General features: G+C 53.6%; 1 protein-coding gene across 1 annotated transcript in view; it reads right to left on the minus strand.

The window, feature by feature from the left end:
* The window catches only part of LOC147413167 (serine/threonine-protein kinase PAK 3-like), an 89076-nt gene that overhangs the window by 34890 nt on the left and 28395 nt on the right, over positions 1-25791 (minus strand). The window contains exons 17-21 of the mRNA XM_086480586.1: positions 18393-18506; positions 17446-17545; positions 16813-17009; positions 12755-12892; positions 11182-11210 (exon numbers count right to left, since the gene is read on the minus strand). Of these exons, the coding sequence (XP_086336712.1) occupies positions 11182-11210; positions 12755-12892; positions 16813-17009; positions 17446-17545; positions 18393-18506 (578 nt within the window). The remainder of the gene's footprint in view (positions 1-11181; positions 11211-12754; positions 12893-16812; positions 17010-17445; positions 17546-18392; positions 18507-25791) is intronic.

Raw genomic sequence — 25791 nt, forward strand, 5'->3', positions numbered from 1 at the left:
GCAGCCCTTACAGGGACCCCACCCCACGCAGGGGTCATCAGCCCCCCCAAGGGGAGAGCAGCTGAGCAGCTTTCAGCCCCACAAAGGGTTAAAACCCCATCTGGAAATCACTGGTTTCAGACGGGGGGACCCCAATCTGGGCTGGGGGGTTAAGCAGCACGCTGAGGTGGTCCAGGGCACCCCGCTGATCCCACTCGGGGCCCAGATGTAGCTGGTGGCAGTGGCGCCCACTCTCCACCTGTATGTAAATCCGGCAGCGGGGATGCTGGGGATGCTGGCCGTCGGCCATATGGCCATGCAGCTGCACACTGCGACAGGACGAAGGGGGCACTGGCGTGTCCCCTGCAGCCCAGCCCACCCAGCCCCAAGGCTGCCCCAACATCACCATCTGCCCCCAGTTACTCAGTCACCAACATCTGCCAGAGAGGGGCTCTGCCAACGGCCCCGGGAGTGGGCGAAGCCACCGGCGTGGCACCCAGAGCCCCTCAGCCCCGCAGAGCTCAGCTCTCAGCTGATCCCTGCACCCCAAATCTGCGAGGCCTGGGCAGCAGCACCCCAAGGAGGCTGAGGCGGGGGTGCTGGGAGCCCAGGAAGGTGCTCAGCACCCTCACCCCGCTGCGTGGTGAGGCAGCGAGCCGTCTGCCGGCCGTCCCTGCCAGAGGAGGACTTGGCACGGCAGCACCGCAGAGGCTTCCTGCCTGCACCCGCTGCCAGACCCCTGCCTGCAGCAGGGCTGGGCCGAGCACCAGCACTGACACCCCCACTAGAGGTGGTTTCTCACACCACCCCCCACCAAAAATCAATTTTGGGGTGGAGGGCACAGCTGGAAGCACAGCCCCCCAGCAAGGCTGAGACAGGCTGAGCGTGGGCACTGCAGGCAGCCCGGGGAGGGTGAGCGGGGGGACACAGTGGGCAAGGGTGGAGACCTCCCGGAGTGGGGGGACGCGGGGCGAGGGACACTCACACTTCCTCCAGTGCCGCGGGGTCCTCCTGCGTGGGGGAGTCCAGCCCCACTCCTGCGGGAACAAGGGGCAGGGGTAGCATCGGGGGGGGCGGGTGGGAGGCACGCCGTGCCCCCGGGACCCTGCTCCAGCACAGGTCCCCCCCGGCTCCTGTGGGGCGCTGGCAGGGTGCAGGGGAGCCCCCCCACCCCAGCTGTGTTCCCTTCTAGTGCTGGGGAGGGGGCCACAGGGTGGGATCTGCTGTATGCTCAGGCGGGACCCTCACCCAAAGCTTCTCCCGTCCTCCAGCATGGTAAAGGGACGACCCTGGGACCACCCATCCTGGCCAACATGTCCCACATCACCCTGCCCAGGGACCCCCACTGGGGTGGTCCACAGCCGAGCCGCCCCCCGGGGTGCAGGGCTGGGCGGGTGGGGGGGCTCCCACCCATCATCCAGCACAGGGAAGGAAGCGCTGGGGAGGAAATCCCCGTTTAAAATCCCAGTTTGACTCAGAGCATGGCCAGGAGCTGAGACAGAGCGGGGGACCCGGCTCCCACGTGCACCCCCAGAAAGACCCTTCCCTACCCTCAAACCCCACCCCTGCATGCAGTGACCCCCTGCCCAACGCCCACCCCCTCGGCACAGCTCCCCCTGCACACCCCCAGCCCCGGGGAGGAGGGGAATCGGGGCAGGGGCGGGTGTGGCAACAGCACCCATCGCTCACCCGCGTCCGAGGACTCGGAGGAGACGGAGCTGCGGGGGGAGCCCAAGGCTGCCGACCCCCGGCACGGGCTGGCCCGGCGCCTCTGCAAGGACAGCCCCGCCACCCGCCGCTTCGGGGTGTCCCAGTGGCTGCGGGCAGGGCGGGGGCGGCGATCAGCCCGTGGGGACCCACCGGTACCCCTCGGGGTGCCCCCCTCGGGTGGGGCGGTGGGTGGTGTCCCCCCCCTCCGCGCTCAGCACTGCCCTGAGCCGGCAGCATTCACGCGTGGGGGGGGGGTGTGGTGTGGTGCGGGGCAGCCCCCCGGTCTCCACTCACCTTCCCAGTCCCACCAGCTTGTCCGTATCCAGCGTCAGCGGGGTGACCGGCGACATGCCCGCTCGCCTCCTGGCCACTCCGGCTAGCCCACGGCCACCGGGGCCGCCCTGCGCCGCCATGGCGAGTGCAGGAAAGGAAGGGAGGCGTTAATTACACCCGTTGGAGCGACCGTTCCCGGCCCCGGCGGAGCGGAGCGGGGCCGCGCCGATGCTCCGCCGTCCGGTGCGCGAGGGGGGGGGGCGCGCGCCCGCGGCCGCCCCTATTTATATTCGAAAACTAACAGGGGAGCGGCGCGGCGGGAGCCAATGGGGAGGGGCGGGGGGCGGGGCCACGGCCGGGTCGGGGGCGCGCGGGCAGGGGAGCGGAGCCCGGGGGTGCGGGCAAAGCACGGGGGGAGGGGCCAGCAGGGGTGCAGGGGCATGGCTGGAGGGGCTCAGGGGGCATCGCCCAAAATGGGGGGGGGGCATGGCTGGGGGGGGGGACATGGCTGGGGAGCACAGGAGAGCTCGGCCCAAAGTGGGTGAGGGGCATGGGGGGGGCACGGCTGAGGGGGTAAATGGAAATGGAGGGGTGCGTAGTTGGGGTCTTGGGGGGCATACGGCTGGGGGGGCACAGAATGGTGCGTGGGTGGGGAGACATCGCTGGGGGGCTGCACATTGGGCGTGCGGCTGGGCAGGATGAGGGGTGGGTGTCCGTCAGTGAATGTGCAGCCCAGGGGGGAGCCCAGTGTTCGGACACTGCCCCCACCCCCAGCCACAAGCCCGCAGCCATGTGGAAGTCTGCAGTAAAGATCTCCTGGCGATCCGAAAGCCCATCCGCTGTTCGCACCAGGGGGGAAAGCGCTGAACCCCTGCCAAATCTGCTGGGGCTGCTGACACCTACCTCTTGTCCTGTGGTGATGTCTGGTGCTGTATAGACAGTTCCAGACGCCCTAGAAACAAAAGAGCAGCAGAGACATGAGAAGTGGTTTAGACCCTGGAAGTGAAAGCCCTGACAGGAGCTCTCTGCTGCCTGTAGTGTTTCTAAAACACCTTGGTTCCTCCACTCCTTCAGCCAGCAGCGCACAGCGCAGCAGCCCAGAAGCCCCCTGCCATGCAGGCTATCCAAGTGAAAACTTAGGTCCAAGAGGAAGAAAAAGGGCTGGTGCAAATCTCCAGAGTTCATACTAAATTCTTTCAGTCCAAAACTGAAGGGCAGGGTGCCTACAGAGACTGGAAAATAATAGATTTCATTCTTTTCCCCTTTTCTCCAGTTTTGCTCTGTTGAGGTTTAGTTTTTTCCTTTTTCTTTTTTTTTTTTTTTTTTTTCTTGCGGGGGTGTGTGTGGTTTTTTTCCAGAGAATGTAACACACGCACAGTCTATCTGTGCCTTCTTAGACCTCTTCTTTGGATCTATCTGCAAAACTCCGGCAACACCATGCAGTCATTCTGAGAGCCCTGAACACACGTGCCAGCCATCTGAGGAAAGGACAGTGCGTTGACACTGCATGTATTACTGAATGGTTGGTTTTCACTACCTCTGCCAGAAAAGATATAATCCTGATCACTAAATACTTTTTTAAAGCAAAAGAGTGGAAAGAAATGTTCTTGAGAAGTGTTATTTATCTGACAGCTATCAGGTTCTAAGTTGCTCTTTCAGCCAATAAAGATTTTTCTTCTTTCTTTAGCGTTGCCGTATTATTTTGAGACACACAAAAATGATTTCCCCTAAGAAAACAAGCAAACGGGTGCTACAATCTTGAGGGACAGTAGATCTTCCAGGTCCTGCCCCTCGCTGCAGACAAGACGTTGCCAGCATCAAGTGCTCTTTGACGACGCCTTCTGACCACAGGCACCAATTCTGATCAGTACTGAGAGACAGGAGAATCTAAGCCCAGGGTCTGAACACGTTTGGAGCTTGCCCGACTTCACGCTTGATATCACACCAGCAAAATACCTGGCGCGTGCTTTTGTGTAAGTAACTGTGACTGGACTTACCCTTGCCCGACTTGTTCAAATCGAGTGTATTTCTGCTTAGGATCTGCCACGCTCACAGTGCTCCCTGAAAGAAACAACATTAAAAATGGAGACACCCCCTTCCAGCGGATCAGAAATGCCGCCCCACTGTCTGGGGTTGGGAGCCGTTTGTAGGCAGCTGGGTGACAACAACGATACAGGCAGCTCCGCAGCACAGAGAGTCTCCACGAAGACTGATTTTTACAGTCCTCTGGAGAGTCACCCGGACAGGAAACCAAGAACTTGGAGAAACATTCACAGGAGCCGCAGATCAGAAAAGAACAAGTACCAGTGCAAGTGCTTGTTGTCTCGAAACACTAAGGACAGCTGCAACAAAAAAGCATCTCAGGCAAGAAGCCAGAGAGATTGGGAACATCAAGGAGGAATGCAGATTGGGACAAAGAGGCAGTGAATGAAAAACCAGCCATGCGCTGCAGGACAGAGACAGAGGAAGGAAAAAAGAGGGGCAGGGAGCAGGACAGAGGGAGAGCAAGGAAAACCAAAGGGGCAGGTAGAATAGCAGAACAAGAGAGGGGCTTGGAAAGCAGAGAGGGACGAACAGGGAGCAGGGGACAAGAACAGACAGAAGAAGAAAGGTACAGGGAAGCAAAAGAGTGACGCCAGTGATGGAAGGTGGGAGGGCACAGGCACAGGGAGGCACCCGGAGCACAAGAGGGGTGACACGGCCCCAAGTGTGGACGGAGGGTCGCAATCACGACAAATTTATCTACACACTTGCAGATAAGCCGGCACGTCTTTATTGCAGCGCTGGGAAGCACGGGGACAGCTCCACCCGACGGGCTTCAAAGTTACATCAAAAATTCAACATCTTATACCCTTTTTCTGCAAAGTCAGGATCTTTAACAGATTTTAACATAAGCATGCATCTTATGCCCGCTATTAATTTTGACAGTTACAATGATTGGTCTGCCCTATTCTATAACTTTCTTAATAGTCCTATTCTAACCTAATCATTGGTTATTTTACTGATCAAAATCTCTGATACACAAATTAGGATGGGGAGGACGGGAGAGTCTTCACAGCAACATTCCTTTGTTTCGATGGTTTCATCACATAAGAGAACTAGCTGAGAACGTACAATTTCACCCCTTGTACCTGCCTCCCTCCCTCCTCGTTCTGTGTTCTGTACAGTTTCCCAATCCACAGCAGCTTCAGCTTTGGCCATCTTCCTAAGGCCTGCATCTGCTGTCTCTTAGCATAATGAGGTTTTGTCTACTCCTTACCATAATGTAAATTATTTGAATCAGGAAATAATTAACTATAAGAAATTAGTTGTTTATTCAAAACAATTAATTATCAATGAAATTCAAAATTCAGATCTGATTATAACACAAGTGTCCAGGACTCACTGCCGCTCCCGCTCTTGGTGCTGCTGGGAGGATTTTACTGTTGAGACACTTCTGTCTCTGCCTCTCTCAGCTCTTACAATATGAGGCTTCCTACATACACAGCCTCACTGCGCACACACACACACACCCCCCGCCCCCACGGCTATACCGTGCTTTGGTTACGCACACAGACCCCGCGGTGCATATTGGTGACCAGCTCTGCTCAGGACTACTCACAGGGACCCTTCCTCACGCCGAGAGGCCGGCTGTCTCTTGTCTGCAGCTGGGGGCAGCTTGCAGCCGGATCCCCTTCGTGTCCTTCTCCGGCTGCTTTTCCTTTTGCCCATCTCTTCAGCTTCAGCCTGAGCTGGATGCAGCTGACGACATCCCCAGGGCAGGAACAGACCACCGAGCCCTGGCACAGCCTCTGGCAGAGGGAAAGAACCCTGACTGTCACAGCAGGCCCCAGGCCAGAGCCCCTCCTGCTGCAGCCGCTCCTGCAGACCCCGCTCCTTCCCCGCACGGCTGCTGAAGGCCCCTGGGTTAACAGAGCCCTGGGCCTGCCCGAGGCCCCGCTCGCCGCTGCCAGGACAGGCCGTGGGGCAGCCTGGGGCTGCGGGACAGGCCTCAGGGGAGGGGCTGGGGACGGGGCAGCTGCAGGGGGGGAGCGGGGCTGGGGGGGATCAGGGGGGCTCTGGGAGTCGGGGTGCCCAGTGCCTGTGCTGGGGGGTCTGTCTCCCTTCTCCTTCCCCTCCCCAGCTCTCAGGTCACCCCCGGGGATGCCCCAACTGACCCGGCTCCGGCATGGAGCTCCCACCCACCACCCCCGGGCAGCCAGCAGGCAGGAGACACCCCCTCCCCCGTGCAAGGGCCTCGCTCACCTCAGGGGCAGCCCCAACCCTCACCTCAGACGGGCCATGGCTGGAGCAGAGCCTGCACCTCCCGGCACCAGCCCCTGCCCCAGGACTACAGCTCCCAGCATGCCCCGGGGCCTCTTCCTGCTGCCTGCCCCTGCAGGGACACTTCCCCCGGCCCTGCCCCGCCCCCGCGGGCCCCATGGCCCCTCCCCCAAGCCAAGAGCAGGGCGGGAAACATCCCCCAGAGCCTGAGGGCCAGCGGGAGGGGGAGTGTGGGGCAGGGCGGCAGAGAGGGACCGAGCAACGGTGGCCGCCGGGGTGGGGGAGCAGGGGGAGCACGAGGGGCCGGGGCAGGCAGGGAGGAGGCTAAAAAAGATGGGGACAAGGAGCCAGAGTGAGGAAGGGGAAGAGAAGCAGCACAACAGGCTTTAAAGCAGAAAGAGAACAGCTGGAAACCAGGGAGCCAGAGCCTGGGAGAAAGGGAGAAAGATCAAAAATACCGGCTGTGGGCACTGCTGCCATTGCTTGAGCACTGTCCAGGAACTGCACGGCCAGGAGCCTCAAAATAGGGGTGGCCTGTGAAAGCCCTGCCCCGGGCCCGCTCCTGCACCCTGCTGGTGGTGGTGAATGTCGCCTGGCAGGGTGGCCAGGGCCTGGGGGAGACAACCAGTTGCAGGGTGGAATTGCCCAGCTTTTTTTTTGTTTGCTGGTTGCTTTTGCTTTTTTTAAAAAATAGCATTACAGCTCTGAATACAACCTGCAAGGAGAAAGGAACCAGGCGTACCGGGCTGGGCACATTGAAAGCCCAAACCCGTTCAACAGCCGCACAAACCACCGCTGGCTCCCGCTGTGCACACTCCACTGCCCGCCTGCAGGTACAGGCAGCCGCCGTTTCTTGAGCCTTCCCCAGGATCGGCACCACCGGGCAGCTCAACAAAGCGGGTGGGCTGCAACCACAGGCCATCTGCACAACTGCAAGGGTCTCTCTCCTTTGCTCGTGAGCTAGTCCAGCTTCTGGTTTCCCTAGTGAATTGCACAAACACACAGCGCTCCGAACAGTAGCTGGCCCGAGACACTCGCTCTTGCCCACCGCTGCGTCGCCGTGGCCTGTGTTCCCTTCTGCCCTTGCTGGCCGCCAGCCCTCTGGACCCACCCGCGCCCTGGGTGCAGAGTGGGGCCGCACACGAAGGAGTGGGAATCGCTCTCCAAGAGGAGGTAGGACGCACTGCGGTGATCACCTGCAGGGCTCAGTCAAACAAGCACACCAACCAGCAGTTTGCCTCTGTGTGGTTAGCTCCTTGATCCCCCCCTCCCTTCCTTTTTCCATGCCTATACATGCCCCTCAAATGCCTTGACTCCCCTCTTTCTCCGCCCCTGTCTCCTCCCAAGCAAGGGACCTCCCCGCGGGTATTTTTTCCCCCTTGCTCCCAGGTTTGCCACAGCCGTCCACAGGTTTGGTGTTTCAGGTGCTGTTAGCTGGGTCACCTCGGACTTCCACGGCATTACCGATGCAGTTTTTTCCTGGGTACTGCTGTCCCTGCCAGACTGCTCTCCCCAAAACCACCCCAGCTCTTCCTTCAGTTATCTGTCAAGTGTGGCCACCTCCCACACCAATCCCCCTTAACTACCTGTGAAATCCGGCTCTTCCTCATGGCACTCTGACTCCCGTCAGCTTCGCACTCGCTTTGCTACAGGCAGCAATAGCTCTTGGCATGCTCAGGCCTTTCCCACGGTGTCTTCAGTAAGCGAAGGCTCCCGGCAGGCCCTAATCTTCAGCTTGCGTGCCTTAAGGCATACCCCCAACGCTGGCTGCGTGTCACATCATTTCCTCCTCTCCTCTTGCTAGCCTCCCTCTAGCCAGTCTTCTCCACCCCACGGTGGCTCTGAGCACCCTCGTCTCAGACCGGGCACGGTTTCAGCTTTTGGAGTGACTCTTTGCCCGTGTGACCGACTTGTCTGCCTGCAGCCTTGTTCTGCAGGTGCTGGGCATGGAAGTCCTTGCCTTGCACAGGAGACTGGACTGAAGCATGGTTAGCTGTGAAAATAGTCAACTTTATTTCAAGAACTAAGTCAAGAGCAGCAGTTGTGTGTGCCCTGAGAGGAGCGTGGGCAGGACCGAGCAGGCCACTGGCACTGAGGCTGCCTTTGGATCTCAGCAGGCATTGCCCCAGGAGGAAAGGGTGGTGCTACTCTGCAGCCTGCACTGGATCCTCTTCCTCTTGCTGCTCAAGCCTTTTTCCCCCTTAGCACCTGCAGGAGCTCCTGCACCCGAGTAAAGAACTCCACCAGCTTCTGGAGTGGGAATGGGCAGGAGCTAAACGTGCCCGACTGTGTTGGGATCGGCCTTGGCCTCTGCACGGGGGTGGAGGCGGTGAGAAAATGACTCCATGCCCGCGCCGTTGGAGCAGCCCGGACTGCTGGGTGCAGTCCCATCTGTACCAGGATCCAGTCGTAAAAGTGCTGCGTGGAGGTGTAGACTCCGGGCCGCCTGGCTCTGGCGCAGCCTATCCCCCAGCTGGTCACTCCCACGAGCCAGAAGTAGTCGGCGTGCTTGTCTTGGCAGACGAGAGGACCACCGCTGTCACCCTGCAGCGGAGCGGAGGAGAGTCAGAGGGTTCTGGTGGTGGTGGGTGGCCCCTGTCAGCACTGTGGCTGGCTCCTTCTCTCTCCTGGCACCTGCCAGAGCTGTACCCAGTGCCCAGCAAGGCTCTGTTCAGGTGCTGGAGCCTGCAGGACCTTGTCTGGGAGGGGGTGGTGGGCCTGCAAGGTAGGGCGCTCTCTCCTCTCTGCTCGCTGATCCTGGAGGTGTGGAAGGGGGACGTTCCAGGACTGGGATGCAGACCTCTGCGCTGGGGCAAGAGCACTGGGTGGCCTTTCTGGGCAGAGTGCCGGGGCTCTGGGACAAGAGGGGTGCTGGGCAAGGGCCTGCAGACGGGGAAGGGAAGGCAAGCCCCGACAGCGGTGGGGACCCAGCGGCAGGAGGGCGACTCGGCAGGCGCAACACGCGCCGGGGGACGTTTGGGCGCTTGCGACAGGGCTGCCTGTGCTGCTGGGGGCTGGCGCGGAGCACGCTCCTACCTGGCAGGTGTCGATGCCGCCCTGCGGATAGCCGGCACACAGGTTGTGGGGGTGGACGGCCCCTCTGTACCAGCGGCTGCTGTTGCAGACCTTGACATCAATGAGGGGGACCTGGGCCTCCTGCAGGACAGCAGTCGATCCTGCAGCTGTGAGCACAGGAAGGAGTTAGCAGCCAGCAGCCCTTCTGTTCCCACTTCTCCTCCCCTGTGTGGGCGAAGCCCTTCCCTAGGGCTCGCCTTTGCCCCTGCAGAGGCCTTGTGCCGGGCTTGCCCTTCCATCTCGCTTTGGCTAATGGCTCGGGCCCATCTCTCCGTGGCCGTACGTCCCCGCAGCCCGACTCTGGTTTTCGCCGCCGCCGCTGCCCAGAAGCCCAGCCCGCCTCCCCAGCGTGCCGAGCTTACCCTCGGCACACGAATACTCTTTGGGAACTCACATCTTGCCATGGTGGCACCCCAACCGCTGACGTAGCAGCTCGTCAGCTCTGACACTCTCAGCGAGGCGTCGGGCACGCAGGCCAGCTGTACGTAGTAGCCGCACTGGACAGGCTGGTCCAGTTCCAGCAAGGCGATGTCGTTCCTCTCCGTGACGTTATTGTAGTGTTCATGAAGTATCAGCCGATAAATACCGCGCACTTGGGTCTCAGGGCCCAGCTGACCCAAGTGGGTGGCCCCGATCACCACACGCCACATGGTGAGGTACCTGGAAGGCAGATGCAGAGAGGCCTCAGAGGGAGCGGAGCCACGTAATGCAGTAGCCCCGCGGTTCCCTGCCTTCTGCTTCCCAAGGCAGGGAGGAAAGCAGCGCTGCGGAGGGTGCCACTGCCCTAGCACGCCTTGGGCACCAGGAACGTGGAGCTGGAAACTGCTAGGAAGCGGTGGCACGAGCCCAGCCTTCTGCGGAGCTGTCTCTCAGCTGGGCTTGCCAGTGCCCTGCCACCGGGCATACTGCAAGGCAGCGGGATGGCAGGAGCTCGTGGGGCTGCGGACGGGGCGCCTGCTGGTGCTGTGGGGATAGCCCCCTTCCCTGCTCCTCCTTACCTGGCCGCGTTGAAGCAGTGGGCTGCTGTGAGGACCCACTGCGGGCTGATGAGGGACCCTCCGCACACGTGGCCCCAGGGGCTCTGGATGCTGACAATCCAGGGCCAGGCCCCTGGCTGGGCACCCGAGCCACCCACGACGCGCGACATGCCGTAGCTAGCCGCCATGGGCCGGAGCCCGCAGGTCCTGGTGTAAGAAGAAACTCATGAGTGTGCTGCTGGACGGCTGTGCTGCTGTTGAGGCTGAAGGTCAGCCGTCTTCCCTCCCCCCGAGGGGCTGCACGGACGGCAGGGCCAGGGAACCCCATGGCTGTGCCTCCAGCCCTATGTCCGCTGTAGCCCCGTACACGGGTTATGCCAGCAGCCTGGGTGCTGGCAAGGAGCTGAGGCTCCCACAGGGGGTTTGGGAAGCTGTGGAGTGGCCACAGGGGCCGCGCGGGCCCCCTCCAGTGAAGCCCGTCAAGGGCTCCCCAAGCTCCCTCCCAGAGCCTCGGCCCACTTACCCACAGCTGTCCCACATGCCGTGCGCAGGCCGGCACACGGCCAGCAGGACGAGGAGGGCGAGCAATTTCATCGCTGCCGGCGGCACGTGTCAGCTGCAAGAAGGAGGTCTTGTTGCCTCCAGCGCAGCCGCCGACGTACTGCCCGCAGCAGTCCCGCTGCCTCTGATGGCCTTGGCCCTGGGGCTGATGTCACAGAGCCGCCATTTCTGGGCGTGGGGCACGGTGGCCTCTCAAGGGGGGGTGGAGGTGGGGGTGTCAGCAATACGGGGGGTTTCCAAGCAGGAGGGGAGGCGGAAGCTGGGATCGGACAGCCCTGACAAACCCCTGCTGAACACTCTGCCTGTGGGATGAGGGCGTGCAGGCCCCGTGGCTGGCAGCGGCAGAGGCTGGGCTTTCTTTAAAAATGGATGCTGCCCAAAGGAAAAAAAAAAAAGAAATGAACCATTACTTTCCAAACTCAGTTACTGACGGGCTCAAGCAGTGTTCTGCTGGTTACCAGCAATATGCAGAAATGGGACATAGGGGACCACCTGCACCTGCGTCTGCAATTCCAGTCCCTTGCTATCCCAGGCCAACATGGCCCGTCATTCGATTAATCCATTTATCAAGGTGTCTTCAGCTTGCTGGCAATTTTGCCCTGCCAGTGCTCTGGGAATGCTGCTTGCTGTCCCAGGGCCTTGTTCCTCTCAGGAACCTCAAAATGCTCACTTAGGTTCCTGTTTGCTACAGACACGGGCTCTTTTAGTGCTCAGAAAAGATGAGGGGCACAAGCCACACCTCAAGGAACTCCAGTACCTCTAGGAAATGTTTATCCCAGCAATATTTAGGCCCACGTGTTCTTCTGAAGGCCACTGAGGTCGAGAGAAGAGCAGGGAGACAAGTGACAGAGCGCTGATGCACTCAGATCTGGGTTGCAGGGACAGCAGTGTCTACCACCCCATGTCCTGCCCCTTCTGAACTGGCTGGCACCTTCACAGCAGGGACAGCCAAGGGGCACACGGTGCCACCCCCTATCTGCCACAAAACCTAGCACCAAACCTGCAGCAGTTTTCATCTACTCGACTATGCCAGGCAACAGAAGGAGCTGTGACAAGTCCTGCTCAGCCATCCCCGTTTCGCTGGCAGAAACCTCTACAAGTGGGGCAGGAGGGACAAGCGGGGGCCCCTCTGATGCTCACAGGGAGCACCCGCAGCCCCTTCCTTCCCACCGCCAAACCTCTGTCCGCTTGGCTGGGACTGACTTCACTGCGTTCCTCCCTGCTCATCTCTCGGCATACACCAGTCCCCAACCCCATTTCAGGCCTCTGCACCTGCTATCGTTCCACTGCAGTTATTTTGCCACCCTGTAAACCTGAACTTCCTACCAAAACACAAAAGAGGGCCATGAAAATGACCAGAGGGATGGAACACCTCCCCTGTGAGCACAAGCTGAGCGAGTTGGGGTTGTTCAGCCTGGAGAAGAGAAGGCTCCGGGAAGACCTTCTAGCACCCTTCCAGTGCTTAAAGGGGGCCTAGAAGAAAGATGGGGACAGACTTTTTAGCAGGGCCTGTTGCAATAGGACAAGGGGTAACGGTTTTAAACTAAAGAGGCCAGATTCGGACTAGATATAAGGAAGAAATTTTTTACGCTGAGGGTGGTGAAACACAGGCACAGGCTGCCCAGAGAGGTGGCAGAAGCCCCATCCCTGGAGACATCCAAGGTCAGGCTGGATGCGGCTCTGAGCAACCTGATGCAGCTAAAGATGTCCCTGCTCACTGCAGGGGGGCTGGACTGGATGGCCTCTAATGGTCCCTTCCAGCCCAAACCACTGTAGGATTCCACTGATTTTTCAGCTGAAAAGCACCCAGAGTGGAGACTAACACGAGGGGGCTCCATCTGATGCTTTCGAGTTCAGCTGATGACAAAACCAGGACACAGCGCAGCTGTTTCACCTGCAGCCGCTTTGCGTTTTACCTGCAGAAGGTCCTGGGCAGACCCTCGCCTGCCCACGTCCACCTCCAGGCAGCAGCTCCAAAAGGCCCGAAACTCAGCGGACAGTTGCTCGGGGTTCTGCAGCTCTGGTGTCCCGTTGGTCGCTATCAGATCCATCGCCTAGAGTGACAAGAAACACAAGACTCCACCTGTTTCATTCTTACCCAGAACTGCTCACAGAGAGCCCATTTTTTAAGGTCCAGCCTCCAGTGCCAGTTTCCTCCCTGGCAGAGGGTTAGAGATGATTTTTCTCTACCTACAAAAAACCTCTGATGCAGCCACAGCTACTCCAACATCAACGTGATCTTGCCTCGACAGCTGATTGCAGTGGCTGACCTAGTTAGGAGGAACTCCATCAGCAAAAGCACATTTGGCTTCTCTGTGCATCGACACCAGCTTTCCTGGCTATTTTAAAGAGTGAACTTGGTCCAGCTGTATTATTTCAAAGGATTCGGACATAAAATGCATCCCTGCAGTGCTCACTGCTCCCTAAAGTACAGCTTCCTTAAAACAAAGGTAGTCCAGATTTTCCCTCTGTTCTAGATAAAAATGGTAACTAGAGGATAAAAAAGTAGATCCATCAGCTTATTCCTTGGCTAAACAGAAACATTTGGAACCTCATTTTCAACACAGACACGTTAGCTGCGTGCACAAATATATTATGAAGAAAACACATAACTGGGCAGACAGGAGCCACCTGCAACTCTGTCTTTCAGCAGTCTCCAAATTCCAGATCAGCAAGTCTTCCTGACAGACCTCATGCCAAGGAATTAGAACGTAATTTTGCAAAACATGGGGCGAGCATTATCCAGGGCGGTTCACTTGGAACCAAGGTCTAACACGCTGCGAAGCTGGACAGATGAGTTCATTCTGCTTTTGTAAGACGTTCTTCAGAACAGCAAGACAAATGTTTTGAACTGTTTGAACCTAAACTTGCAGAATATGTCCCAAATATACAGCAATAATAATAGAAATAGGCCTAGGAGTCTTCCATAGAAATGTCCGCCCTGACAAGAACAGCTCTGCGCTACTGGCATTTAAAGAGACGGTGGCCAAAGGGACTTTGCTCTTATCCTCTTAAAGGTAGAGGAAAATTTGCAGGCCTAAAAAGGCAAATGAACTATCCTAGAGGAAAAACAATAAAAGGAAGTTTCTCTACTTTTCCCACAAGAGAAGTGTCACAAAATCAGTCCTGTCCCATCCCTCTGCAGCTGCCCTCAGGCACCAGGCACAGCGGTGAGCCGGAGGGCCTGTCCTCACTGTGGTTAAATGGTGCTGCCCCAGGGACGTCCCTTCTCCTGCGGTAAAGGAACACAGCACCCATGCCAGCCTTGGGAATTTTATTCCGGCTCCATTCACCTGGCTGTGAAACAGGAGTGCTGGGACAAAGGGAGCTCTTTCAGCTGCTCCTTTCTTCACAGAACACCAACCAGCAGAGTCATCTGTAGCTGGGTCCTGCACCTTTTAAATAGTTCTACGACCACAGCAAAAGCTCTAGGGGAAGCTCAAGTACCTTCTTGTCACGTCTCTTTTGCTTTCCTGTGATCCAGCTGGCAGAGAAAAGCAAGTACAGTCCAAAGGAAATGAGCGTTTGCAGTAGCTGCAAAGGGGCAATAAGCTCCTCAATTTCTTTAATGTACCCAGAAACAAGAAGGGATTTGGCATACAGCTGCAGCTGCAGTCTGTGAAAATGAGACCCTCAAGTTATCCAGGGCTCCCACATACATGACGGAACAACACACAGATGACTTAGCAGCCTGAAACTGTAGAAGGTCCGCAGCATTTGGAAAACATGCTCTAGTTTTGAAGAAAACTGAGGCACTCTGGTTAACAAATGAAAAAGCAAACAGAAATGCCTAGGATTTGGTTTGTTGGGTATTTTTAAAACTGAAACTGGGGAGGTCCAACCAACATTTCAAAGGACGTTTATCGCACCAATATTTGTCCCTCAGGCCCCAGGCCTACGCCTGGTGGAAAGAAATCCCAGTGAGAGAAAACAAACACTGTCACAGAAATATCCAGGCCACTCTTGGCTGGAAAATGGTTCATTCCTGTGAGTTCTGCATCTGCTGGAAAGAACGTGAGCAACAGGGGATGCATTTGCTCTACACGTGGAAAACAACAATCATATCTACATTCAGACTGGTGTTAACTCTTTGATCAATGATCCTTTAATGCCCTTAGAGTACATGTAGGTATTTCAACTCCTGTCAGGAACGGAAGCTGCTGCGTGCCTTGCACTGTTAAAACAAGCATTCACAAAAATGTGAAAGAGCATCCTTTGGTTTCCAGGCTTCGCAGAACTCCCTGGATGGGGTCTAAATGTGACTATTAAACCCAACAGCTACTGTGTGCCATCAGCTAAAAACCTGACCTGCAAACACAGGTCTTGCTTATCAGCTCTCCTGTTTGGATGCAGCTGAGAGCTCTCGCTGCACTCTGTGATTCCACACACAAGAGCAGAGGGATCCTGTCCCTGTTGGGGCTGATTCACTTTCATAAAACCAGCTGGGAACTGGGGAACTTCAGGCGGTCCATCACAAGCTGTTCACTGTTCCCAGCTCAGGGGCAACAGCCCCTGCCCAAGAGCCCAGGAAGTGAACACAGATGGGACCAACTCCAGGTGCCTGATTTTAACCTCCTGCAGTTTGACTCAGACACCTGAAGACACCGTGAAGCTCTGAGTGCTCAAGCTGATCTCAACTCCCGCAGCAGATGAGGCATGTAGGGAGAAAAAGAGCATCTCAAATAATCTGGGCAAGGGCAGGAATGGCTGAATGTGAATTTGATCAGAGAGAAAAAATCCAGTTCCCTGCCTCACAGTTGACCCGAGGCTTCTCCAGGAGCCCTAAGCAACCTTTGAGGTTAAGGAAGCTGGGAATTTTCAGCCTGCAAACCAGGGACACAGGCCTACTGCCACCCTGCCAGCTGCGGTGCACTCAGCTGACTCAGCATCAGGCTGAACCCAAACCTCTTTACTTCTTCTCCCCCCTCAGGAGGTGGCACAGTGCACACCGCTCCTCCTGTGTGCACTCGAACCAACAACCCCGGGCACCTACCAAACCAAAACAAGCCTTCCAAGAAAACTCATGAATCTTTGTTCAAGCAGAGCGGAGGACTGACACTGGTGTAGTTGTTGTATTCCTTTCTTAAGTAGCCTGCCAGGGGGTATGTCTTGACCCTTCTGCTGTTTCTTCTCTCAGCCTGCAGCACACAGTCTGGGTGCCATAGACCAGAGAGAGCACAGCCTTATTGCTATGGGAAAAGCTACACGTCATGCTCTATTTCAATTCCAGCCTTAACAGAAACGATCTATCTATACATACGGTCACAATTAATTTCCTCATACATTCCTGCATCCCTATCAGGAATTAACTGTGCAGCACCTAACTTTGTTCCAGCTACCAGTCATGAGGTTTTATCTTGGTATACACGCCTTCACTATCACACACTCATTTGGGATAAGAGCTGGTCATTTCATTTTAAGGAATGAGGATGAAACGGAAAACCTCAAAACATTAAAAATACATTTGTTTACTCCAAGTTTCTGTGCTAAAACCCATTTTTAGAAAGTCATTTGCTAATGAGTAATTATGGCATTTCTACAAGCAGCAACACTGCTTACCTGAAAGGCTCAGGTGAGCCATCGGCACTGATCCGAGTTTGAAAAGACTTCTCTGCCTGCAGACACAGCTGGGATGCTTTTCAGAAAAAGTCGCCAACTGGAGAAACTTGCCGCTGAAAAATCGCTGTCACTCAGAGATACAGCTCAAAGAGATTTCAAAAAGCATACAAGGTATTTCAAGCCCAGTTGAAGGCAGAGATGGCACATCTCTGACCTGGCTACAAGTCACGTCTCTTTGGAAGTCTTCCCCTTGACGTTACCAAAGCTACAGGAGATGCTGCTATGCTGCAGTGACAGCTTTAGAAGCGGGCCATGGGGGAACTGGTTCCAGCTGATGCGGCTGGGGTTTTGCCTCACGGGGGATTAACGGGATAGGTTTGAAAGACACTGGTATCTGATTTTATGTACACCCTACCCTGAGAGGATCTTCATCAATAAAAGGAGGCTGTCCTTCCGCCATCTCTATTGCCACGACCCCAAGGGACCAGATGTCCACCTTGGGGCCGTAGGCTTCTTTCCTCACCACTTCTGGTGCCAGCCAGTCTGGAGACCCAACCACTGTGCTCCGTCGACTCTGCTCAGGGCTGAGCCGAGCACAGACGCCAAAATCAGCTGCGGAGGAAAACAAGTGGTGTTAAAGGCAGCTCGAATTAGGAAAGCGAGCAAAAGAAATCCCCACTCTATGCCCGAGAACACGGTGTGGAATCTATCTGGAAAAGCGGCCGTGCTCTGTTTGCTCAGTGCTGTAGCCACGGAAATATTGTTGAATTGGCCACTTAAAACCCACCCCTCAAGTTCCCTGCAGTGGCTTTTGTTGACTTGAACCGTTAGACTGTAACTCCCTCCCTCTGGGAGGGCCACACACAAACCCAAGACACTCTTCACACCTTTCTCCTTTCTGTGCCTCTCTGTAGGTTGGAACTGTGCTCGGAGCTGGCAGGAGTGGTCAGCGCACTGCCACAGGAATCCCTTCTGGGGAACTGGCTGTCAGTCAAAAGCAGCCCCATGCCACAGTCTGGGAAGGCTGTGCCTGACCAAGAATACCTACCCAATTTGACAGTCCCATCCACTGCAAGCAGAATGTTGTCGCTTTTGATGTCCCTGTGAATCACTTGCTTTGAATGAAGGAAATCCAGGGCTTGCAGGCACTGATAGGTAAAAAGGAAACATGAGGGTAAAAATTAATGACCGGATTTCATCACTCAAGAATGAAACGCCTCTAAAACATTTAATTTCCAGATGAATTGCGAGCAATGCCTGAATATTGCACTGTCAAGAGGAATAGCTTGCTGCTTCAACACTATTAAAGTAACAACTTTCCAAAGGAAGGCATATCAGGTTTGGGAAGAGAAATGTCCATTACTGTCACAGACTAGCCCCTGAAAGCACAGGCAGGATGGCTGCTGCCGCAATCAGTGTGCTATGTCCATCCATATGACAAAGTATTGTTTGCCAGAAATGAGAAAGTCCCTTCCTTCCGTGTGAAGTAGATCACTGTTGGGTGGGAGGTTGCAGGACAAAGACTTTATTGTCAGGCTCTACAGCAGATTTGGAAATAGCACCTTAGTCATTTTTCAGGAGCAAACACCATTTTGGGTGGAATGCTATCCTTTTAAGCTGAGACTCTGACAAATGAGTCTCTCCTTTGCCTTGCTGTTCTTTTAAAATTCTGCCACCAGCATGTTTGCTTTTACAGGCAAGGAACGCAGTACAGACATGCTCCAGGCACGTGTTTAAAGAGGAAAAGTTGAGAAGAGTCAAACTAAAAAAAAAAAGTAAAAAAATGTAATGCAATAACGGTGTTTAAGAGTGTAATCACAGAGTACAGAAAGTGCAGTGACACTGTCAGGCAGTTCACTTAAGGTGCCCTTTCTTCTCCATATCATAAAGCAAGGCAGAAACAAAGCTCTCAAGATGAAATCCCTCCTGTTCTTGCCACCTGTTCACCAGTACCATCCCGTCCAAGGGAGAGGAAGCACACGCGGGATCCCTCACCTCCCTACAGACAGCTGCCATCTGCCCTTCCTCCATACAAAACTGGGTAACATCTTCGGTTAAAGCGCCTCCGGCCATGTATTCCATCACCGCCCGGAGCTCATCACCGACCAGGTAGCTGAAAGAAGAAAACAAGGGCACTGAGATGAACAGGCACAGCTAAATTACCTCATGGAAAAGACAGCTGGTGATAGGGGGCCACATAGAAAATATATTGTATAACCAAAGATATATCAAAAATATTAATAGGGAGCTACATAGGAAAACAAAGCTAAAACTATTAAAACTTGCATCCCAGAACTAACACGCATGCAAGTAGGCAATTAGTCACTAACCCCTGCAAATTGCTTGAAAAAGAAGCTGATAAGGGAAACAGAAAAGACAGAAACAAGGACCTAATTCATGGCTCAAAGGCTTCAAAGGCAGGAGGAGCTAAGGGCTAAGGAGGGCTCGCTAACATCCATCTCTAACCAAGAACAAAAAGGAGACAGCCAGATGTGCACACAGGGACAGACCAGGCTGAAACCAGTCTGCGACTGCAAGCTCAGCCAAATTAGAGCTTCCAGGGGAGAGGGGAGGAGTACAGAGCGAGGAAGAACTACGGCCTTCATCCCTGAAGACCCCTGCCCAGGACCACCAGGAGGAACTGCGCAAGCGCCCCGAGGAGGAGCCCGAGGCGGAGATTATGGAAATGAAGTGACAGGAAGGAATGGCCTTTTTGGGGACAGGTCATGAATATGTCTAGGCGTTTTGAAATAGGTGATGTTTTAACTGGGTAAATACTGGAGAAGCGGCCACAGTGGGGATGCACGTTTGTGGTGGAGCGATTCCCCCGTGCATCTGCGCGCAATAAACACACCTACTGTGTAACCTTTCGGGTTGTAAAGTCTTTTCCCTACGTCAGTTTTGGCGAGGCAGCCAGAAGGCTCTCTGCTCGGCTGTGGGATCGCCTGGGGAGCGGACGCCCCTGGGCGCACCCCAAGCACTTTCCTCGGAGGAGCCTCCGCTGCCAGCCGCTCACCGCGGGAGCAGACAACAGCCTCCTGAAGCCGCGGATCAAACGGTATGTTTTGTGAGAGGGGCCTGTAAGTCGTACGCGTGGCCGGGGCAGCTGGTAAATCGAGCAGAGACATCTGGCATGCAGCATAGTCCCCGTATGGGAGGAGGGTACCCTGCATGGTAACAAGGGGATTTGCTGACTGATAGGGCGGCCGCTAGCGATCTTGGCAGTAGATCGAGCAAATCCGAGGTTGCCGCTGCATCCCAACATCGGGAGCCAGGACGGACCTGCTAATGACTGGTACATAAGAAGCAGGAGAAGGGTAAGCGGGCCTCTCACGATCATGTCATCTTTCCAATATTTGCAGCTGCTTAGAAGGGTGTTCACTGGGAAGGCTAAATAACTAAACTTAAACCGCACAATCTTGCCAGGGGATGTTGGTTATGACTCTTGTCCAGGGAAGTCGGTTTGCCCGTGCCCTGGATGAGTAGGTGGACTCCATCACCTGGCAACAAAAGGGGAGGTAATTGTATGATTTGCCTGGGGATCAACATGAGTCGTTTGTGAATGGCTTTATATGTTAGTTGAAGCTTCCTGCAATTACAATTCCTGTCGTTACTATCAAAACTGTCCGGACATTCTGAGTGTATGCGTGAGTGAGACGTACGAAGTGAGTGAGGAGCTCTATCCACGGTTCCGAGCTGGGGCGACTGAGGCGGCCGGAGAAGAGCGAAGCAAGTGTAATAATTTGAAGTATGAATAAGGAGTGCCGTGCCCATCCTTGATACATCTGTGTAACACGTGGATATTGATAAGTAGTAATGTTGGTCCGTTGAAAGTAGAGTTGTGCGGAGAAGGAAGGAAAAGATAAGCGAAGAGTTCGGGTTTGAAAAACAAAAGATGGGGGGAGGAAAGAGTAAACCTCATGAAAAATCCCCTTTAGGATGTGTTCTGACACATTGGAAAGACAGAGCAGGACAAGGGGGCACAGAAAAGAAGAAAGAGTTAATTAAGTATTGCAATCAATGGTGGCCGCTTTATAAGCTGGAAGATGGGGCAAAATGGCCTAAGGAAGGCGGCACGTTAGACTATAACACGCTCTTGCAGTTAATGTTGTTTCTGAGGAGAGAAGGGAAATGGGATGAAGTAACATACGCTGATATGTTCTTTGTTCTCCGGGACAATCCTGAGTGGCAAACGGACTGCGGATTAGTACCCCCACGAGAACCCATGGTCCTTGCATTAGAAAAAGAAAACAAAAACAACAACAAAAATAAATTAAAAGGTGCTGTTCGGCTTGTAGCATTGGCCAAAGGTGTACAGAGAGAAGTCAAACTAACCGTGGATCAGAACAAGATCTAAGTGATCTATTTAGGCCCCCTCAGCAGCCACAAGGGTGAGATGAGGACTTAGAAAGGGTCCGTACCCCTCCACATCCTCCCTCCTCCCCACCAGATGGCCCGATATCTTCCCGAACCCGGGGAAGGCAGATAACAGAAACAGTTCTCCAAGCTCCTCTCCAGGACGCAGGTGGACCGGATGGAGAAACAGGAAAAGTCAAAATACCATTCTCTGGTAACGAGCTGAAGGAATGGAAAGATGCTGCCCAAAAATATCGCAGTGACCCAGTAGGCGTTACTCAAAATCTCCAGTTTCTAATAAAACAGTACAGCCCCGATTGCAATGACATGTAACTGTTATTGGACTGCTTAACCGAAACAGAAACACAGTTGGTTATAAAAACTGCCGGGGATTTGGCAAAAGAATATTATGAGATAAAAAGGGGTGATGTTAAAGAATACTTCCCCTTGCAGGACCCAAACTGGGACCCTAATCAATCAGCTGATGTGGATACATTACGAGCAGACCAAGGATGGGTAGTGAAAGGAATAGAGAAGGCAATTCCAAACCCTATAAATCGAGCAGTGCTATATGCAGTGAAACAAGGTCCCTCCGAGTCGCCTTCCAAATTTCTGGATAGACAAAGGGACACGATGTGTTGTCATACACCACTGGACCCCGGGTCAGCAGTGGGAATACAACATCTGGTATCCCTATTTCTAGGACAATCTCAGAATGATATCAGACGTAAATGACAAAAATTACGTCCACCAAATAGTCGAAACTTGGAAGTGTTATTGGAAGAGGCTTGGAGGGTGTTTAGCAACAGAGAGGACAATTATAAGCAGAGTCTAGGCAAATTGGTGGCAGTAGTTAGAGAAGAGAGAGAATGGAAACCTAAATCCAGGATGAGACGTGGACCGGCGCCCCTGAGCAGGGATCAATGTGCTATATGTAAAAAAACTGGTCTCTGGAAAAGGGAATGTCTGGAGCGACAGCGTCAGGGGAACAATAGGTGGCGGGATAACCCAAGAAAAACGATCGCACATGTAATGGACTGATTAGAAGATCCATTGATTACAACGAAATGAGGAGAAAAACAAAACCAAAAAAAAATGGAGTTTCTAGTTGATACAGGGGCAACATACTCAGTTTTGAATCAAGCTTTAATGCCTTTAGGAAATGACTATGTCATGGTAAAGGGAGCAACTGGCCAGAGTGAAAAAGCTTAGTTTTTGGAACCATTAAAATATAAAATGGTCAAGCAGGTAGGCATCCATAAATTTTTGTCTATGCCAAATTCACAGAATTCCCTGTTGGGAAAAGACCTATTGGAACAGCTGGAGGCCACGATAAAATTCAAAAAGGGTGAGATTACTCTGGAGGTAAATGATGATCAATATGTACAAATAATGAGCTTGTCTTTGGTGAATATTCCCATAGAAGGACAAATCGACGAGGAGATCATTAATCAGGTCTGCCCCGGGGTTTGGGTGACTGATGCCCCAGGACGTGCCAAGAATGCCCAACCAATAATAATAAATTTGAAGGATGGACAGAGAGCGGTAAGAATCAAACAATACCCACTAAAGAAAGAAGACAGGGAAAGGATTCAACCGAAAATAGAGCGATTCCTAGAATTGGGCTTATTGAGGGAATGCGAATTGGAGTTCAATACCCCCATTCTCCCGGTCCGAAAACCAGATGGGTCCTATCGAATAGTCCAAGATCTGAGGGCCATTAACAAAATAACAGAGGTTCTATACCCCGGGGTTGCCAATCCATATACCTTGCTAATCACCTTAACTCCTGATTTAATTTGGTGTACAGTTTTAGAAGTAAAGCCTTCTTTTGCCTCCCTCTCCATGAAGCCAGTCAGAAAAGTTTTGCATTCAAGTGGGAAAACCCTAAGAGCGGTCAGAAGACCCAGCTCACAAGGACGGTGTTGTCACAAGGTTTCAAGAACAGCCCTACCATCTTTGGGAACCAACTAGCAAAAGATTTGGGATTATGGGAACCACCATCGGAAGAAGGAAAAATACTACAATACGTGGATGACATCCTCATTGCAACTAAAACCAGAGAAGCCTGTGTCACCTGGACTGTAAGTTTATTAACTTTTCTTGGGCTTCAGGCGTACTGAGTGTCCCGAAACAAGGCACAAGTGACTTTGCAGCAGGTTACATACTTAGGGTATAAGATCAGTGCAGGGCAACAGTCCTTGGGGCAAGCCCGGAAAGAAGCCCTGTGCCAGACCCCTCGGCCACAGACTGTAAAAGAACTGCGGACCTTCCTGGGAATGACGGCGTGGTGCCGGCTCTGGATACATGACTATGGCCTGCTGGCCAAACCACTGTATTCCCTGATAAAATCCAGTCAAAGTCACCTCCAATGGGATGCTGAGTCAGATCGGGCATTCCATCAGCTGAAGAAGGCCCTGATGTCAGCACCTGCACTGGGACTCCCTGATGTGAGTAGACCATTTCTCCTGTTTTCCCATGAAAAGCAGGGAATAGCGTTAGGAGTACTGGCACAAGACCTGGGACCATACAGATGAGCTGTGGCGTACTTATCCAAACAATTGGACGCTGCTGCCAAAGGGTGGCCTGGCTGCCTAAGGGCGGTAGCAGCAGTCATCCTGAATGTCCAGGAACCTCAGAAGTCTACCCTGGGTCAGAAAATGACTGGTTTCCTATCTCACACAGTGTCTACAGTCCTTGAAGTGAAAGGGGGACATTGGCTCTCCCCACAGAGATTCCTGAAATATCAAGCTATCATGGTCGAGCAGGATGATGTTGAGATTGTGACCACTAACATTGTCAACCCAGCTTCATTTCTTAGTGGGAAGACTGGAGAACCAGTGGACCACGACTGCCTCGAGACGATTGAGGCCACGTACTCTAGCCGCATGGACCTAAAGGATACCCCCATGGATGGGGCAGAGCACTGGTTCACAGATGGGAGCAGCTATATCCTGGGCGGAAAACGACATTCTGGGTACGCCATCACCACTGCTGAAAAGGTAATAGAATCTGGACCACTACCGGCTGACACCTCAGCACAAAAGGCTGAGATCATAGCCCTCACTTGAGCCCTGGAGAGGGCCGAAGGAAAGGCTGTGAATATTTGGACTGATTCTAAATACGCCTTTGGAGTGGTACATGCCCACGGAGCAATTTGGAAGGAGCAAGGACTGTTGAACTCCCAAGGAAAGACTATCAAGCATGCAAAGGAAATTTTAAGACTTTTGAATGCAATCCAACTTCCTGAAAAAGTGGCAATTATGCACATCAGGGCACACCAGAAAGTGAGCACTGAATTGGAAAGAGGAAACGAACTGGCGGACAGAGCGGCAGAACAGGCAGCTAAAGAAACAGTACAGGTAGAGGGAGCACTAGTCCCAGACGGACAGATAACCCTAGAAGGTAAGCCAGAATACACTAAGGAGGATCAAAAGTTAATCACAGATTTGGAAGGAACAGACAATGAGGATGGGTGGGCTGTAACATCACATGGGAAACTCATAGTCCCCTCTTATACGGTTTGGCCATTGGTCCGGGAGGAACACAAGAAGGGACACTTGGGGGCAGAGGCATTACACAAATACCTTATCAGACACGGGACAGCTCGATATTTATACATCACTCTCAGACAAGTGACTCAGCAAGGTGACCTTTGCCTCCAGACTAATCCAAAAATTGTCCCCAAACCAGAAATGGGCCAAATTGGGAAAGGGAATTGTCCGGGACAACACTGGCAAATTGATTTCTCAGAACTTCCTAGAAAAGGGGGGTATAAATACTTGCTTGTACCAACTGATACCTTTTCAGGCTGGCCAGAAGCCTTCCCATGCAGAACAGCTAAAGCTCGAGAGGTGACCAAGGTGTTGCTACAAGAAATCATACCCAGGTTTGGAGTCCCAGCGGTGATGTCCTCAGATAGAGGGCCGCACTTCATCTCCAAAGTTGTGCCAAAAATAAGCCACCATCTAGGGACAGACTGGCAACTACACACTCCATACCGGCCACAATCCAGTGGCCAGGTGGAGAAAATGAATCACCAGATTAAACAACAGATTGTTACATTAGGACAAGAAACCAATTGGGCCTGGCCACAATCTCTACCCCTAGCAATGCTATGGATACGAACTAGACCCCGAGCTAAGGAAGGGCTAAGCCCATTTGAAATCCTATATGGGCGACCCTATGGGGTACAAAAGGGAACCTCTTCACAAATTGGTGAAGAATTGATGACTTCCTATATGGTGCCATTAGGGAAACAACTTCGTAAAATTTAAAAACAGGTGTTTGGAACCCGATGCAGGGGTTTGGAGGGGTCAGTGCATAACATACAACCTGGAGACTAGGTGTATGTTAAGTCTCTTACAGAGAAAACTGTGGAGCCACAGTGGGAAGGACCATACCAAGTGCTTCTTACCTCTTTCACGGCAATCAAGATCAGGGAACAAAGCGCCTGGATTCACCACTCCTGAGCGAAGAAAGCTCCTAAAACTCCTTGGAAAGTAACACAGGGTGAGGATGAACTGAAACTAAAGCTTTGCCGAGTGAAATGAGTATATTGCACCCAGAAGTGTTTAGTAACTCGTCCTGCCAAGATTTAGTCAGGAAAATTGTTGTATTTGTAGTTATCGTAACCCAAGGGTCGAACAGTAACACCCCAGAATGGCCGTGGACCCAAGCTCATATTGAATATACTGGGGATATGGGACCGCTCTCTGATAGAAAAAGCTTAAGCCTTGCCGCCGTGGTTGTGCATAAAAATGAAGTGTACCCCAAAAATTATTGGAGCACAGACCTTCAGAGAATGATGCCTCAACTGCAGGGAATGCTGGGTCAAAACATAAGCGTAGGATGCCGAGGAATTAACGGAACTTCCTACAAAAGGGCAAACCAGATAGCTGTATCCAATATAATAACAAACACAACAAATAGAAAGCCATGCAGTATCTTGGATTGTTGGCATAATTTTACTCTAACACAACCTGTCTTTGTAACCTGGGTCTGGGCACGTGGTGAAATAGGATTACCATTGAAATTG

Source organism: Leptosomus discolor, unplaced genomic scaffold (genome assembly GCF_034619465.1).
Source record: "Leptosomus discolor isolate bLepDis1 unplaced genomic scaffold, bLepDis1.hap2 HAP2_SCAFFOLD_53, whole genome shotgun sequence".
NCBI lineage: Eukaryota > Metazoa > Chordata > Aves > Leptosomiformes > Leptosomidae > Leptosomus > Leptosomus discolor.